The sequence below is a fragment of the Sitophilus oryzae genome, unplaced genomic scaffold (genome assembly GCF_002938485.1).
Source record: "Sitophilus oryzae breed Bouriz unplaced genomic scaffold, Soryzae_2.0 scaffold_1576_pilon_pilon, whole genome shotgun sequence".
Taxonomy (NCBI): domain Eukaryota; kingdom Metazoa; phylum Arthropoda; class Insecta; order Coleoptera; family Curculionidae; genus Sitophilus; species Sitophilus oryzae.
In genome coordinates this window covers 15,923,480-15,941,797 of record NW_022146254.1, presented here as the reverse complement: position 1 = coordinate 15,941,797, position 18,318 = coordinate 15,923,480, and the positions used below count along the sequence as shown (strand labels likewise).

The following is an 18,318-nucleotide window of genomic DNA, read 5'->3' as shown; positions in this document are numbered from 1 at the left end:
ATGATATTAAATTGATATTCCAAGTTGATACTATATTATATATGACGCCACGAATAGTTTCTGCAATGATCTGATGATGAGTTTCTGCATTTTTAATTTAAATTTTATTTTTAATTTGTTTTTTTCTTTACTTTTCTTCTTTTTATTTTAAACATCAGGCCTCCTTGAGAAAAATTGTCGTCTTCTTTTAACCTAAAAACAATACGGGAGAATTCTTTCAAAAATAAAAATTTATAATGGAGGATACCAGCGCAAAAACGGCCTAATCCACAAAATCGCAAATTTGAAGTGAATGATATTTATTTTATTAAATTCATTTTGTATCTAAATAAAAATAAAAGTTTTAATTTACTGTTGCTTCAAGTTGCTTCATTAATAGTTTTCATGCAATTATTAATATTGGCCTAATATACATTTTTTTTAGTATCAACAGTTATTATATCTAGAACGGAGATTTTTTGCACATCATTGTTTCACAATGCCATCTATCAATTAAAAATATTTTCAATGTGGTAGCAACTTTCTTATTTTAAATGGGGACCCCAATTTTTTATTACATACTTAAATTCTCTGTAAAATTTTATGAATTTTGATATCAAACACTTTATACCTAACATTAACCGTTTTTGAGAAAAAAATATTTAAAATTTTTGTAGGAAAAACTGCCTGCAAAAAAATGTGTATAGCCTAAATGTCAAATTTAGTGATTACTAGAGCTACTGTGACATAAAGAAAAGATATTTCGCTATCTATTTCAAAAATTAAATTGTTTGAATGTCATATACTATTGGCCGTAGCGCCGTAGCTGTCATGGAATTATGAGGTTAAAAAATTATGATAAATCATTTTGGAAATCCACTTTTTTATTTTATTAGAGAAATAGATTTTCAATTCGTTACTTTTTGATTATACCCCACATTCCTCACATCGTTTTATATACCCTAAATATATTTATATACCCTTTATATACCATAAATTGTTTTTAAGTTATGTAAAATTTAGTTTTAAAGCGTAATTTTTCTTGATTTTATCCACAAAACATCCCCCTTTAGAACTTCGTCTATCATGTTAAGAAATGAAAGTAAATAATAAAGCGCCTCTCGTGTTTGTTCGCACTCAAAAAATTTCAATTAATGCCTGTATATATTTTAAATATATTTTTTAAATTTACATTTTTTTAATTGTAAATTAATATATTACATTTAAATGGAATATATTACATAACAATTATGTCAATTACAGGATTACAAGCTTGTTTTCTAACATTTTTTAAATAAAACGAATTATAAAATTTCAATATATGTATATTTGTCATAGGTATGAAAAAAGTAAAATATAAAATGGACAAACGCTTACTTACATTGCAATAAAACTTCCACTCTTAGTTTTGCAATCCAAACGCAGTATTTCTATTTCACAAATAAAAATATCCGACAACACTAAAATCACTGAAACTTCCGCGGCTGACAACGAAAACTGAAAAATATAACGGCACTTTTTGTTTTGGACCTGCATATCAACATTACGCTCTACTATTATGTATTTGTTGTTGAAATAATATAAAATATCTAATTATAACTTGTAAATTTTAATATCTTAACATGCTTTTAACTACTTTTGACAATAACTAACTTTTTGTTATCAAGATGACATTTTAGACGGCAACTGACATATATGACCCGTCATAATATTTAAATCTTAAATATGTATGTAATATTATTTAAATTACTATAATGCAACTTTATACCGTATGATCGAATAAAAACGGCGCCAGCGATGGCTATGAAATGAAGATTTAAAATGCCAATTTAAATTAAGAATGTTGCTATCAACTTTCGGTATTTCCGGAAGTGCCGCCATATTAAAACTATTTTTAATTGATAGATCTCCTTGTGAAACAATGATGTGCAAAAACTCTCCGATCTAGATGTTGTAGTTCTCTAGAAACTTCTAATGCACGCTAGCTTGAGACAGCCTGTATACTTATATATAAGTTTTAGTTCATTAGGTCTTAATATTGTTCGAAAATTAAACTAGTAGCGTTATTGTCACTAAACTTTATTCCAAGTTTTCTCAAAACAAGCTTTTTGGGGTTGGGCGGTTTTTACGCTGGTAGTCTCAATTTATGGTTTGGTAGGAATAATATACACAAACAAAAATAATTTTGGGTAATTTATAGAAAGTGCCTTTATTTGAAAATAGATTTTACCAACTATAAATAAACAAGTGATTATCATGTTTATAAACATGAAAAAACTTTTTTCGTTCATTTAATACTTGATAATTTAGTCTTGTACATCTGACCAAAGGCCGATGCTCCCGCCTGATTGACTTCTTCGAATCCATATTCTTCCATGGATTTCTTACACCGCTGGTACCACATCCATATGTTCGGGTAAGATCTTAAATCTACGCTGCCGGCTGCCTAAAAAATACATATTAAAACATTAATATCAATAAAAGTTATCATGGCTTTGTTATCTGCAGTAGAATATAAAAAAAAATAAAAAAAAATAAAAGACATGGAAAAAGAACTCAAACTAAGTTGGCGTGATTGTTAAAACTTATAGAAATATAAGTAGTCCCCCCTATATGTAATTGAAATCTTTGTAAAAGTACAGTGTAATCGAAAAAAAAACAGCGTCAAAGACGGCTCGGAAATGACACTCGATGAAAATATTGACGAGGTCAATCTCTAGACGTTATATAGTAAAAAATTGACATAAACCTTGTTAAAAATTAACACTAATAATTATAGAAAGATTAAAAAAGGATATAACCCCCCCCCCCGTTTTCAGGCACACAAATCTATTTCTAGACTCGGAGACAGTGAAGATTTTCGGTACCTACTTATTTTCCCAGTCAGCAAACCGATAGATTTACTCGGTATTTTATTCTAAGCAAATTTCATATACAGGGTGGTCCAAACTACATTCCGGAAACTTATTCTGCAGATAAAAATAAGTGAAAAGTTCGTATAAATGTATGTTCTAAAATGCTTAGTTTCGGAGATACAGGATGTAGAAGTTTCATTTTAATTTCGATTTTGTCCAAGTAATTTGTGAAGTAACGTCAATATTTGGATGAAAATTGGTGTTTGACTATTTTTTCACACGAGAAATTTTATTTTGATATCGATATGACTCCTACTTGTATCCACCTACATATTATTTAACTGGTTTGAAAAGTAATCACTTTTCTTCCGTACCTGTATAAAACTACTGCCGGGTGCGAAGGTATCTTGGTAAAAATCGCTACGAATAATGGTTCTCGAGATATTTGGAATCTAAATTATCAATACCTGTCATCACTGACGTAAATTAAACATAATGACTAAATAGTTATTAGCAGGGGCGGGAAAGTGAAATAGCAAAAGCGGTTCCACCGTTTCCATGGAAATCTCAAATAAAATAGTTCCAGCCCTAGCCACTAGGTGGTAGTGCAATTAATTTTTAGGTTAAGAAGTTGCTACTAGTTATTGCCAGATGGCGTTAAATCATAATTTTTTTGTAGTTTCCATAGTTTCCAACGTCCATTTGTCATATTATTGTCAAATACTCAAAAATATTGTCGTTGTCCTTAGCGCCGATCATAATATTATCAAATAAGTGATTAACATAGATAAATGCAAGATTTTATGACGTCACGCTAGTTAGATATAACGGATTAATAAATATGTTGTAGAATTACATGGAAAACATAATTATTCCTCAGATTTTTTGGTTTGTATTTTTAAAAATGATATAGTTTAAATGAAATATACATAATATACAGTTAATAACTTTACAAGCATATATACCTATTTATAGTAATAAATGCTTTGGCAAATAAACTATAGACCATACAAATGCAGCAAATGTTTTTACAATGTACAAATAATGTATGGAATTTTTATGGCAAGATAATGGGTAAAATCTTAAATATATTTTTAAATTTTGGGGTTTGAAAATCAGTCTAATTTAACAAAAACATTTAATATCTACTAATAGTGATGTATTATTATTTGCATTCACGGGTATATGTATATATTTTGCAAGAGTATCAATGTTCGAAAATTATATTTACAAATAATACAATATTATCTAAAAAGGCACGTCAGCGATGGCTATGAAATGAAGATCGCTGGCATTTTATATGTTAAATTATTCTAAAATTTTTGATTTTCTTGGGATTTTTTAGGTTCAGGAGAAAAACGCTGATTAAGTTTTTTCATTTGGGTTTTCATTATTTTTATTTGGTTTAAAAACGTTTCGGCTAACTATAGCCTTCACAGTGTTGTGTGTCATATAGGAAAAATAGTGTCGAATATAATCCAAAAATTACATATACAATGTAATTCACCTCATAATGTTTACCACCAATTAATAAACTAATATAAACTTATCAAAAAGAAGATGACCACATATTTTTAAATTATTATTATTCTTAACACTAAAATTATCTACATTGACTATGGGTACGCAGTATTAAACATTATGTGCGTGGTGTGAATATTTGATATGCAATTTTTGGATTATATTCGACACTATTTTTTCATATGAAACACAACACTGATGGAAAACTACAATGTTAACCAGACCATTCCACAAATAAATAAAATAATGAAAAAACAAATGAAAAATCAATCAACGATTTTTCTAACTAAATTAAGAAAATCAAAAAATTTAAATATTTAGAATCAAAGTTCAAGAATATCAAATTTTCCAAGATTGTAAAATTCTAGTTAATTATTTATGTGTACAGTTATTTAGGGAATGTCATTTGATGTTCATTTCAAACCAACTAGACGCCGATTTTTCGATGATACACGGTATAATTCTTACGTAAAAGATGCTAAAATAACATTAGACCAGTCAAAACAAAGAAATATGAATTTCTTAGTATTTTTTTTTAGTAACACCTTTATTGTTAAAACTTAATTTTGTATTATGCAAATATACCAATTTTATTGTTATTTTATTCATATTGTATTCAGCCATGCTTAAAATATTTGATATTTATTTGGTATTATAAATAATCAATACTATTCATTAAAAATTACTGAACAAATATATGTTATGCTTAACTTGTACATTATATATTATCAAACAAAGGAAACACATTCTTCTTTTTAAACTGTGTATCAGTCTTGTCTTTACAAAATCTTTCTTTTAAAATTTGAACTCAAAATAATAATCTTTTTCATGATCCTCTAATACACACATATTCTTCTTCCCTAGATCCCATGAAAATACCTACTTACGTGTTTGAATCTATCGAAGCTGAACCAGCAACACTTGAGAGTGGGGAGATTCCACAATAAGGAATAGTATAAACATAATTGTCCAGTTTTCATTAGCCACCATCATGGGAGAATATTATTTTTAAATTTATTAAAGATATTTTCAATAAAATTCTCTTTGATTTATAACTCGTAAATTCCACTTTTCTTTGCTCTTCCGGACACTTTAGGCTGCCTAGTATAATAACTTATCCTTAGTAACTATCCTTTCCAACCAGGAACACAACAACAAAGATGAGGCATGTGCAACCAAACATACCTCCCACTTAAGCTTTGTATTGATGTAAGATAGTTTAGGAGTCTTAAAAACACACACAAAAAATCACGATAGAGGTAAAAATGTATGGGCACTTTTAGGGTTAAATCACTTACACTGCTGGTGCGAAGGGATCTTTGGTAAAATCACTACGAATAATGGTTCAGATATTTGGAATTCTAAATTATCAATACCTGTCATCACTGACGTAAATTAAACATATACTAAATAGTTATTAGCATGGGGCAGGGAAAGTGAAATAGCAAAAGCGGTTCCACCCCGTTTCTATTAAAAATCTCAAATAAAATAGTTCCAGCCCTCCAGCCACTAAAGGTGGTAGTGCAATTAATTTTTAGGTTAAGAAGTTGCTACAAGTTATTGCCAGATGGCGTTAAATCAGAATTTTTTTGTAGTTTCCATAGTTTCCAACGGCCATTGTCATATTATTGTCAAATTCTCAAAAAATATTGTCGTTGTCATAGCGCCAATCATAATATTATCAAATAAATGATTACCAAAACGCATAGATAAATGCAACAAGTTTAGATTGGAAAGCCCGTAAAAATTTTAGGTCGCGAAATTATTTTGGGTCGCGACCGTTATACGCGATCTGGCGCTGCTATAGAGGTAGCTAAGAACAACGACAAACAAAAACAGAAATAATTTTCTCTTATCAAAGTCAGAATCTTCAAAAATCATAATAATCTTTCAAAATCTAAACCGCTCTCATTAAAGAAATTCCGAAAAGTGTTTATATAGCGTCTATTTTCAAAGTAATTATTGCTATCTTGTGAGTTCAATTCAAGTTTTATTTACTCCAACAGGTGATAATTGTGAAAAAGTGGCATTAAAAACTTAAAAAGCTGTGGTGTGAACTGTGAACTGCAAAAACCATCGTGGATCGTGGCATAACATCGATTTCCAATGTTTCATAGGTATTTCATACATGCGTCCTTATATAAAATAAAGTTTCTTGTATGCAACACACTGTATTTTATTTATAAAATTTAACGAAAATAATAATAAATTTGAATAAACAATATTTGGCGATATAATTCCGGAAAAAGCCGAACCGCTCCGAAATTTTCAAAAGTTTTGGGTCGCGACCGTTGCAAGAATAGCGCCAAATAGTGTTTACATTGTCCTTATGGGCACTTTCCAATCTAAACTTGTTTCATTTATCTATGGTGATTAAATTGGCGTTTACTATATCAAAACGTTTTTCAAACTATAATTTGTTATATGTGTTTTAATTAGACAATTCCTTTGTTTGTGGCTCTAAAAATATAATGTAAGTCTTTTATTTTTGCCATCATTTAAGTACCTATTTATATTTACTCCATTTACAAAACTTTGGGCGTATTACGTTGGTCTTGTTTTATTATAATAAACGATGTTTAAATATTGGACTTATAAATAAGAACTTTAAATAATAAATAATATTTCACTAATTCAATAATATTTTATTTAATAATTGTATAAATTATACTGTTAAATCTTAATTTTTACACATCACAACGATACTGGTTATTAGTATTGTTGAATTACCAGTTAACTGAATAATCGCATTAAATACATCCAAATGGTAATTTAATATTGTAAAAAAGCAAAATTGTTGTAAATCACTTGCCAGGACAGCCCGGCCGGCTTCTTTGTTGGCAAAATGGCCGCGGTATCATGATTTAAGCAATGTGAGTGACAAAGAAAGCCAATGCCTGGCAGATGTTGCTTTCTTTGTCGTTGGTCCTGGCACGTTTAAATTTGACTGTTGCCTGTTTTCCCATACAAGTGACACCCCCGTGTTTGAAATGTTTTTGTGCCAAAAGTTCAAGAGAAACTGTTTTATCATCATTTTTCGAAGAAACATTTATGATCAATTTAAAAAAATAAAAAGTTCAGTCAAATAACTATCTATTCAACATGTTTATTTTTTGTCAATAATGACATGTATTGATTATTTCTGTTCTAAATGTCTTGAGGACGATTCTTCGTAGTGATATTTACCAAGAGACATTTTTATACGTAAAAAATCACGGAAATGTATATTTTTTCACTCAGTTTTTTTATACGGGTACGGACGAAAAGTTATTACTCTTCGAAACAGTTAAAACACATGTAGGTGGCGCCCTCTAAAAATAAGAGTCATATAGACATCAAAATCAAATTTCTCATGTCAAAAAACTCCCAAAGACCATTTTTCATCCAAATATTGACGTCAGTTCTTCAGAAATTATTTGGAAAATATCGAAATAAAAATTAAACTTTGTATCCACCCTGTATCTCCGAAACTAATCATTTTAGGACATACATTTATACGAACTTTTTTACTTATTTTTATTTGCAGAATATGCTGCCGAAATTTCTGGAATACAGTTCAGAAAACCCCAGCATTACAGCAACCTAACCTGTAGAGGTGGTTAAATTAAGGACCCACGGAATCTGTAACCCCATAGATAATGTGACTTATACTTACGTCGATGGTTGTTATGAGAGTAATGTTAGCGAAATCGGCTACAGTTAGTGTGGGACCAGCTACGTACATTTGGTTATCTAAAAAACCGTTCAGGTGTTCCAAAACCTCTTTGAGTTTTTTAAGACCTTCTTCTGATGGTAGTACTCCATGAAACATAGTAGGGACCTGTAATTTCATATTTCATATAGGTAGGACATTTCTATTGGACAAAGATCAGTGGTCTTTTGTGGAGTGTCTTTACAATTTTTTTTATTATTGACATTCTCAGAAAATTGAATCCTTTATAATTTTTGTTTCTTGTTCTAAAATGGTTAATCCTGTTTATACTTTTCCAAATTTCCAAATATCTACAGGGTGTCCCACTGAAGATGGATACAAGCCAATATCTTGATTGTCAGCGGCGCTTATTACGGCAGTGAGGCCGTGCGAAAGATAAAACCAGTTTGTTAGAGCGCACCAGACGGCAGCTTAATGGGATTTGATATGCTGAAGAGCAAACTGGCTACCCTTAGAACAGTATTTATTTCAAATCTGATAAATTATATTGAATCCTCCTTACCTAAGATACTTAAGTTTTAATTTTTATAAATATTGATACAGGGTCTGTCATTAAAATAAGACATTTTTATTTTTATTATAATTTTTCTAGGTACTTACGACGCCAATGGATAAACAACTGGTTTATTATCAATAACCAATTACCAATTAATAATCGATTTAAGTTTTCAGATAGCTTCCATAATAATTAAGATACGATACAAAAAAACTAAATATTTTCAATTTATTTTGTTTACTTTAAAAAATTGTTTTTTTAGTTTGCTAATACAAATGAATAAAATGAGCTACAAAATAATTCAAAAACCCTGTTTTCAATGGAATCTGAAATATGATTTTTATTCGTTTTATTGAGGAATATTTAAAAAAATCCATATAGTTATTTAAAACAATCACTATTAACTTTGGAAAATATGCTCTAAACAAAGATTTATAAAACTATAACGTACTAAAAGTCATCATCTTCGACCAAACTTAAATGGATTATAAATTGATAATTAGATATAATTGGTTATTGATAATAATCCAGTTGTTTATCCAGTGGCGTCGTAAGTACTTAAAAAAATAATAAAATTAAAAATGTCTTATTTTAATGACACACCCTGTATCAATATTTATAAAAATTAGAACTTAAGTATCTTAGGTAAGGAGGATTCAACATAATTTATCAGATTTGAAATAAATACCTATAAGGGTAGTTTACTCTTGACTCGAAAAATATCAAACCCCATTAAAACGTACGTCTATGAGGTATCGCATTTCTTACCCTGGGCAAAATGTACGTCTTATAGCCATACAGCCTCCTGCCAAAAATGAAAAAGATCGCTCAACATACAATCAAGATATTCGCTTGTATCCATCCTAAGTGGGACACCCTGTATATAAAAATGAAAATATGGTTGAATTCAGGGGCCGGAAAGTGAAATAGCAAAAGCGGTTCCACCGTTTCCACGGAAATTTCAAATAAAATAGTTCCAGCCTCGGGCGCTAGGTGGTAGTGCAATTAATTTTTAGATTAAGAAGCTGCTACTAGTTATTGCCAGATGGCGTTCAATCAGATTTTTTTTGTAGTTTCCATAGTTTCCAACGGCCATTGTCATACTATTGTCAAATTCTCAAAAAATATTGTCGTTGTCATAGCGCCAATCATAATATTATCAAAAATGATTATCAAAACGTTTTTCAAACTATAATTTGTTATATGTGTTTTTATTAAACAATTCCGTTTGTTTGTGGCCCTAAAAATATAATGTAAGTCTTTTATTTTTGCCATCATTTAAGTACCTATTTATATTTACTCAATTTACAAAACTTTGGGCGTATTACGTTGGTCTTGTTTTATTATAATAAACGATGTTTAAATATTTGACTTATAAATAAAAACTTTAAATAATAAATAATATTTACACATGTTTGGCTTTAATTTTATTTAATAATTGTAAAAATTATACTGTTAAATCTTATTTTTTACACATCACAAAAATACTTGTTATTAGTATTGTTGAATTCGTGTAAAAAATAAGATTTAATAATCAAATTTAATTATTTTAGAGTAAAATTCAATAAATCCTCTCATTTAAAAAGCCCGCGCTTTGGTCCATTTAAAACAAGCCCTACTCAATAGACGGCGCCACTTCTGTAGGACCATTTTTCAGTAGGGGAGAGCGGGTACAGTTGTAACAGTTTTTAGAAATTTATTTTTCAAAAATAGAATGAGAAATTTCGCGAAGTATACTTATTATCTTTAGATAGCCTAGACATTTATCATCAAAATGCACATAAGAAATCGAAGGTATATTCACCTATGTAGTCTTAAAAAAGGCAACAGTGGTGTGATGACATGTGTTACAATTGTACCCCGCGGTGGTACAGTTGTAACATAGAGGAGGGACAAATGTAACGTGTTTAGTATATTGATTTTTCATCTGAAGCAAATAAAATTTTAGCTCCTAGAATCTGACAAACGTTAAGATATGATTTGGATGCATTCAAATAATAATAATTGCTAGAAAATGAATGCCAACTTTTATTTACAATATGTGAAAAAACTGGTGCAGACAACAATCTTCAAAAGTTATACCTATTCTATAGAATTTTTTCTAAGAATAATTCTAACCTAGTCACAATCGTAGATTTTTCCAAACAGCGTTCTAAAAAAAACTAATGCGCCTATAAAAAATACAATATTAAAAACAAGATAATTAAAAACTTTAAAAAAATATCAACTTGCGAATTTCCCTTTTTTCCAAAAATGCTTTTTCTTGTTCGGGGGATAAAATTCGAGTATGTGGATTGTAACCACTTTAGGAGTTTCACCAGCTTGTATTTTTTTTAAATAACGGAAAAGTGTTACATGACAGAGGTCCAAACTTCTAGCAACTTGTCGAAATCCAAGATTTTCGTTCACAACCAAATCCGCAGCTCTTTTTATAAGTTGTTTTGTAGGTCCCTTATCACTATTAATTATTTTTACTTAGGCATGTTAATTAAAAAAATGAGTACATCTAACGAAACAATGGGTAGGTATCACTGTAACATGTTACAGAAGTACCCTTTGCAATTGTTACAATTGTACCGAACTGACAACCCTGCACTTTTATTGAAATTAAAAAACTAGAGCAAAATTCTACCTTTTAAACTGAACATATGTTAAATATACATGCATAGGGCTACAAAAGTATATACTATTGACTGTAAACTATCAGATATGATAGTTATTTAAGAACTGATAAAATGGCTTAAGTTTTGCTTTTGTGTCGATAAATAGATATAGCTCTATTGTTATGTCACTGCACCATTGCAAAAGTCTCAACTGTCGTCAGATTGTACTGAGTCTTGAATTTGAATAACTGACCAGGTGCCATAATAATGTATTGGAATTTAAAAAAGTTATGGTACCTGTTACATTTGTACCGCGTTACAATTGTACCCGCTCTCCCCTATGGCAGAGTCCATTCTTTTTCTAGCTAGGTATATTCTTTGGTTGAATTTTTTGAAAGCCCTAAGACTCAGAAGGCATTTCTATGGTAATATAAGTTCGATTTCATTCTTTGATAGTTGGTTATTATTAATTTTGAAAGACGTCATATTTTTTACCGTTGTTGAAGTATCACATTTTCTGATAACTATTATCACTCTTTCCGTAGCATTGAACTAAATAAATTTTGTGCTTTTTTAACATTTTAAAAGAGCAGAAATATGACGTTAATTAAAATTCTATCAATAACAACCTATCAAAGAAGGAAAACGAAATTATTTTACCATAGAAACGCGTTTTGATTTTTAGGACTTTTTTTTATTTTCTCTAAAGCGGTATGGAACTTTGGAAAGGTATAAACTAGATTAAGCATTTTAGAACAAGCAAAATTTTTACTGAAGAATACACTTTTTTAAAAGGTCACTGATAAAAAGGGGTTTCCTCTTGAAAATACAATCCGGGGACATACTTACAGTACAGGGTGTTCCTTAATGACATGCTAATATTTAAGGAAGCGATTCTTGGACCTATTTTAAGAAAAAGACTTCATATAAATATCTGTCCTAAACATCTTAACTTTTTTTTTAAGATACAGGGTGGTAAAATTTTCTTTTTTTTTTCAAAATATCTCTATGTTATATTTGACAAACGTCTTCCATGCATCAAAATGCATGTTTTGATACACAAAAAAAAATTATTTCTTAATTTCCTTTCAACCGACTTCCACACAACAGTCACTGCATCAGATTTACAGCGATTTTACCCTGATGTAAACTGATTTTATTTTTTTTAAGCAAAAATTATGGGTCGGACGAAAAAAAAACAAGAAATAGAAAATTAAAAAAATTAGAAATTAATGGAAATTTTTAAAATAATTTTTATTCCAGGAGAAGTCAGTAGTGTACCACTTTTTTCTCCAAAAATATTCAATGTAAAACCTGTATGGACGGCATTGGTTGAAATAAATAAAATCCTTTGTACACCAAAAAAGATATTTTGATGTATAGAAAATGCGTATCAAGTTTCATAAAGATTACTATAATAAAATCAGAGTTATTGTGAAAAAAAGTTTTTTTTAGAAAATGTTACCACCCTGTATCTCAGAGATTAAGAGGTTTAGGACATACATTCATATGAAGTTTTTCTCTTATAATAGGACCAAGAATCACCCCCTTAAATATTAGCACGTCATTAAGGAACACCCTGTATAATGCATAAAATAAATGACTGATTCAGTATTATAAATCTATTTTTTAATTTTTTCAAATATCAGATGTATTTATGTTAATTATTATCTCTCTATTTAAATATTTTACTCTCCAAAAATGTAATTCTCCTAAAAAAAGAGATAGGTATTTGAAAATGTTTTATACTTACGTGATATTCAGCAAATCTCGGAAATAGATAGCACGCGCTAAAGTAACATCTTAAATTTACAATGGCTCCTTTCTTGGGATCTTTAGGAAATAAGCTGTCGTCTTTTCCATATACATCCACCAAATATTTCATTATAACGTGACTAAAAATAAATTTATTTTTGAACATTTGGTACAGACAGTGTTTTCTATCTCAATATTTATAATCCCATAGTCACTCACCCCAACCCAACGCATCGCGTCAATGCGTCGATGCATTGGGTTGGTTGACGAATTTCCAAACGAACTAACGAATGGCATCAATGAACCGCATCATACTCACTATGCGTGCATGGGCGCATGGACGCTTCAGATCAACGCATTGGGTCATAGATTATAGAGAGTATAGGGCTTTAGTCTGAACACACACTTTTTGCTAAGTATGTGAACATTATTGTTATAACTAAAACTAAACAAGTAATGGATGTTAATTATCTATTAATAACTTTAAAGGTGTCCATTCACATAGAGTTTGCCGGCAGTTCTAGGACTATACTGCCTGAACCCACAAATAGAAAAAATCCTCCCAGAATCGCAAACGGATTTTCGCACCAACCGCGGTACCGTCGATTCCATATTCCCCATCCGGCAACTACAGGAAAAAGTAAAAGAGCAGCAGTCTAAAGTTTACGTTGCATTCATCGATCTAACAAAAGCCTTCGACTCTGTGAACAGAGATGCACTTTGGACAATTATGAAAAAGTTCGGAGTACCCATCAAATTTCTTACAGTGTGTAAAAGCCTCCATAACAACAACAAATCAAGAGTGTCATATCATGGTTCACTGAGCGATCCCTTCCTAACAAACACAGGCGTTAGGCAGGGATGTGTCTTAGCGCCTCTCCTATTCAATATATTCATGGCAGCGCTCTTCCATCATAAAATATAAACAATAGTAAAAAAAATCATAAAAATATACATAACAATTTTATGATTTGAAATATCCGACCTTAGTGCGGTCCTGGTTATATTACTACAGCGTTCCTGTTCACGTGCTTGCCTCATGTCTCTGTTTACGTTTGGTGCATCTTGGGGTTGAATTTACTATAGTTACAAATACGTTACAGCAATTGCAAGAAATGTTGAACACATATACATGGGCATACGAGGCCTTGGGACTTATGCTGAATATAGATAAAACTAAAATCATGTGCACTCCCCCGGAAGATCACAACAATGCAATAAAAATTGGAGATGAGCTGTTGGAATATGTAGCGGAATTCAATTACCTCGGCAGTTTGATTTCGGAAAAGGCCAATATCGACTCTGAAATTCCGCACAGGATTAGCAGCGCCTCAAGAGCATGCTGGAAATTAAAAGACAGGGTTTTCTACCATCATGACTTGAGCACAAAAACGAAACTTGTGATAACTCGTAAACGAGCTAATCAAAAATATGTAAAGTTATTCTTTTGAATGTGGGTTTTAGTGCTCTTCAATTAACCTAAATAGAATTATTCTCTAAAATAATTAGGGAAGCCAATAATTGACCCCATTAAAATTTACATGGGATTTCCTATGTCCCGTCCGACGATGCAACACCCGGTATACAATTCTCTAGACATATTTTATTGAAACATTTTATACATTATTTCTAATTCATAATAATGGTCTACTTAGAAAAATAGATAATTTATTGATTTTAGATACATGTGTTTCCATTATATATAATACGTATTTTCTATTACCTCTCATATAAAGTAAAGCCATTATCCTCAATAACAGGTATGGTATGCAAAGGATTCAGCTGGAATAAAAGGCTCAAATTATTAACTAACTTTATTTTACTTTTTTTAAAGTCTATCCAACAAGAACATACTCGGTAGTTGCTATCTCTCATTTTAATTCAAAATTAAATATAACTTTTGTCATCTTTTGGATGTCGTGTGTCCAAATCTTTTCTGTATTGTTGGATAGACTTTAATAATATTTGGTATTATAAAAATAGGTATATTTTTTATTGCCATTGCTTTAATCAGCGTATTTTTTTACTCAAGAAAAAAATATATCTTACCTTTAAAAATTCGGGCTTCATATGTTCACCATTTGGCAAAACGACAGTTTTGACATTGTGCTTCAAACCGAGAGCTTTTATGAGCATCAGAGCTGCCCTCGATGGAGCACTTGGAGGGAAATAGTAGATATCTATAGGTTCGTTGCTTCCCGACATTTTTAAATTGATCACCCTGTAAATAAACTTTAGTTGTATTACCTGTCATAAATTGATCCTGACAAAAAAATATGTACTTTTTTTAAGAAAAAACCTATAAACATAAGCTCTTCATTAGCTCTATATTATCCGGTACGGATATAAATATCATGAACGTAATATGTTGCATGTTTTACTTTAATATTATCGATATGATAGTTAAACACATGCTATATTTTAAGCTACATTTCTAATTTAATTAAATATGACTTCCATGCTTAGGTGTACATGTAGATATATATCTTGCAAAGTGTCTATCCTTCATTTCGTTACTGGAAAGTAAAACACGCAATTCAGTAATGGTATATTTAAACAATTAATCATAATATTGTTTACTTAGTAATATTGTATAATATTGTGAACATTAGACAACTATAGGCTTGGTCCATTCCCCGACGGTGCTGCCGCAATCGGAGAATATCGTAAACAACTGATATATACAAATACACGGGTTTATACATATAGCGAGTATACGAAAAATTGTATTACTGTCACAGTGCATTTTAATTGAAAATTATAATCGGTGTTCTGTTACAGTATATTATGACGATCGATTTCCAAGCCAACTTTGATACCGTTTTTCTTTCGATCGTTGAGATAATATTATGCAAAACCGATAGGTGCATTGTTCATTTTTATATAAATTTATAATAAGATATTTGAAATCATTTAATATTAAACCAATTTGTAACGACCTTGCAGGAAAATTTGCTGTATATTTTTTTAATTTTAACCTGTATCGAAAGAGAAATCAATGAGAAAACAGCTCATTGTTTGAAATAGCTTAAATATTTCATGAGAAAATAAAATCGATATCTTAAAATTACTGCAATAATTTTTAATAAATTCTTAGAATAGATACTTTTCTTCTTTTTCGTCTTTTTAAATTTAGTGTTGGTTCAAATGAACTTATCAATCATTTTGATTTTTTTCTTCATACAATTCATTTATTTTTTATACTGATTAAAATTGAATCTAGAATACCATGGAAAAAAAAACGACGTCAGGGGTAGCTGGCAAATAAAGATTGCTGTCATTTTGTGTGTAAAATTATACAGTGAATGTCATCGATCGTCATTTCCAAGCTAACGTTACTTTGCTAACTTCCAAGCTAACTTGTCGCCGTTTTTTTATGTATTTGGTAATAAATTTTTAAGCTTCATTCAGAACATCAGAATTAGTGGAATAAATTAGTGGTTTCAATAATTGTATTATAAGTTTGTTCCTCTAATAATTTCAATCTAAGTATTTAGTACGTCAAAATTAGTAATTTAGTAGTAGGTAGGTAATAATAATACCTACCTAGTAATTTTCAACTAAGAGCAGTAGAAAAAAGCCTCACCTTTCACCTTGAAAATTTGTAATTTTCTTGATATAGCGTATTTTACTTTATCTCATAAAATAAAGTGGTGAGGGAAGTTCAAACTTGCTTTTATTAAAATAAGGATACCTTTGGTTTGGTTATTTAAACACACTAGGGTTCCTTTAAAAAAGCAAGAAATAAACTAGAAATTAGTGGTTTCAATTATACTTTATACTTAAAAATTTACGATCATTCACCCCCGATGTCTAAAAAGATATAATTAAAATTAATAGAATATCCTAGCAACAGCTTGCGGTAATCAGTCTCGTCAGTATTCACCGAGAAAGCTTAATAATTAGTTTATAAAACAATAAACTTCATTTCTAACTCTTAATTAGTGGAAAGGTGAATATTTTGTTAACTTTTTCTACTAAATGAAAATTACTACCACTAATTTTGACGTTGACTGTATTGACAAAAGCACTGTCGTATGTAAGAGCCTTAAATCATTCCAACTTACTTTGGAAGTACTGTACCTATAATTTTTAAAATGGCGTAGGAAAAGGCATTGAAAGAAGTTATACAGGGTAAATCTTAAATAAGTGCAAATATTTTCAGAGCTGGTAGATCTCGATAAAAAAATACGTTTTCTCTATACCATTTTTTAGATAGGTCCAAAATAACGGAGATATTTTACATAGAAAATAAAAAAAATATATTTTTAGCTCAAATTTTGACAACCACTGGATCTCTTCTGTTTTTTTTTCGAGTAAATTTAATCTACTATAGGTATATATATTGCGATTTTATAAAGATAATATTTTTTTTAAGGATTTTTTTTAAATTTTGAATTTTTTGAAAAAAATATTATCAATTGTCATTTTAAAAGCAACTTTGTCTAAAAGAATATTTACTAAACATAAATTTATATAAAAATGATTAATTTAGTAAAAATAAATAATTTACTTCATGCCATTGACAAATTTTAAAATCTTCACTTTTTCTAAGCAAGTTCATATTTTGTTTCATCAAATTATTAGGCATTTCGAAAAATTATATATTATGCAAAAATATTTAAAACATACTTACCCGTTATTTAAGGGTGCTATGCCCTCGTTTTCTATACAATTACCCAGATTGAAAAAAACGATTTCTTGCGTTTTGAAAGCGTCGTAACACTCATAGAGTCGATTTCATTATGTAGCTGCTTGTATTGTTTATTGCGGTTTTTTACATAGATGTTAAAAGATATAGAGTCTATCTATTCGCTGGCGCTGCCTTGAAAACTCTATTTCTTGATTTTTTGTTATAGATATATTCATTAGGTATTATATATTTATAATTATAAGTTGATTTTCGGATTCCAGAAAAAAAAATTAAGGTGAGTTTCATTAAAGAAGCATATGCCTAAAATGTATGAATTTTGACGTATATTTCCAATTTTGTGAAAATGATGAATACATTTTAAATTTCAATAACAGCTACCTAAATTCTAATTTACCCTGTATTTAGCCCGATATTTAATTTTAATAACTATTGTATGTTAAACCAAATTAAAATTTGACCCGAAAAATTATATACAGGGTGAGACAAAATTAATATTGAACATTGGTCAGTTTTAAAAGCAAGTTACTTCTTTATTTTAAATGGAACCCCCAGTATATTATTCCAGTGCTCAATGGAGAATTCATATATTTTCAAAATATTATTAAGGTTGCATATACCTCAGACAAAGATTTTCCTAGATATTTTCATAAACTTTCGTAAAAATCATCTTTATTTTTCTGCTAGAATCCGAAAATCAATTAATATATAGGGTGTTCCATTACAAAAAATACGACTTTGATGTG

At 29.8% G+C, this 18,318-nt stretch overlaps 1 protein-coding gene across 1 annotated transcript; it reads right to left on the bottom strand.

Annotated features, from left to right (window-relative positions):
* Positions 1-2,174: 2,174 nt before the first annotated feature.
* Positions 2,175-17,645, bottom strand: LOC115879393 (glutathione S-transferase 1-like). Its single transcript, XM_030896214.1, has 6 exons — positions 17,558-17,645; positions 14,971-15,142; positions 14,645-14,703; positions 12,920-13,061; positions 8,011-8,175; positions 2,175-2,425 (listed from the first exon to the last, which is right to left on the bottom strand). Exons 2-6 carry the CDS (start codon positions 15,124-15,126, stop codon positions 2,267-2,269), a joined length of 681 nt encoding a protein of 226 aa, XP_030752074.1. The 5' UTR covers positions 15,127-15,142; positions 17,558-17,645; the 3' UTR covers positions 2,175-2,266.
* Positions 17,646-18,318: the final 673 nt, after the last annotated feature.

Bases quoted from the DNA above. Each gene is read 5' to 3' on its own strand.
- LOC115879393 (XM_030896214.1), bottom strand. From the start codon at position 15,126: ATGTCGGGAAGCAACGAACCTATAGATATCTACTATTTCCCTCCAAGT. The intron at 13,062-14,644 runs GTAATAGAAAAT...ATTTATTTTTAG, and splicing joins GGCTTTACTTTATATGAGAG to TCACGTTATAATGAAATATT. The intron at 8,176-12,919 runs GTAAGTATAAAA...ATGAAATTACAG, and splicing joins CGAGATTTGCTGAATATCAC to GTCCCTACTATGTTTCATGG.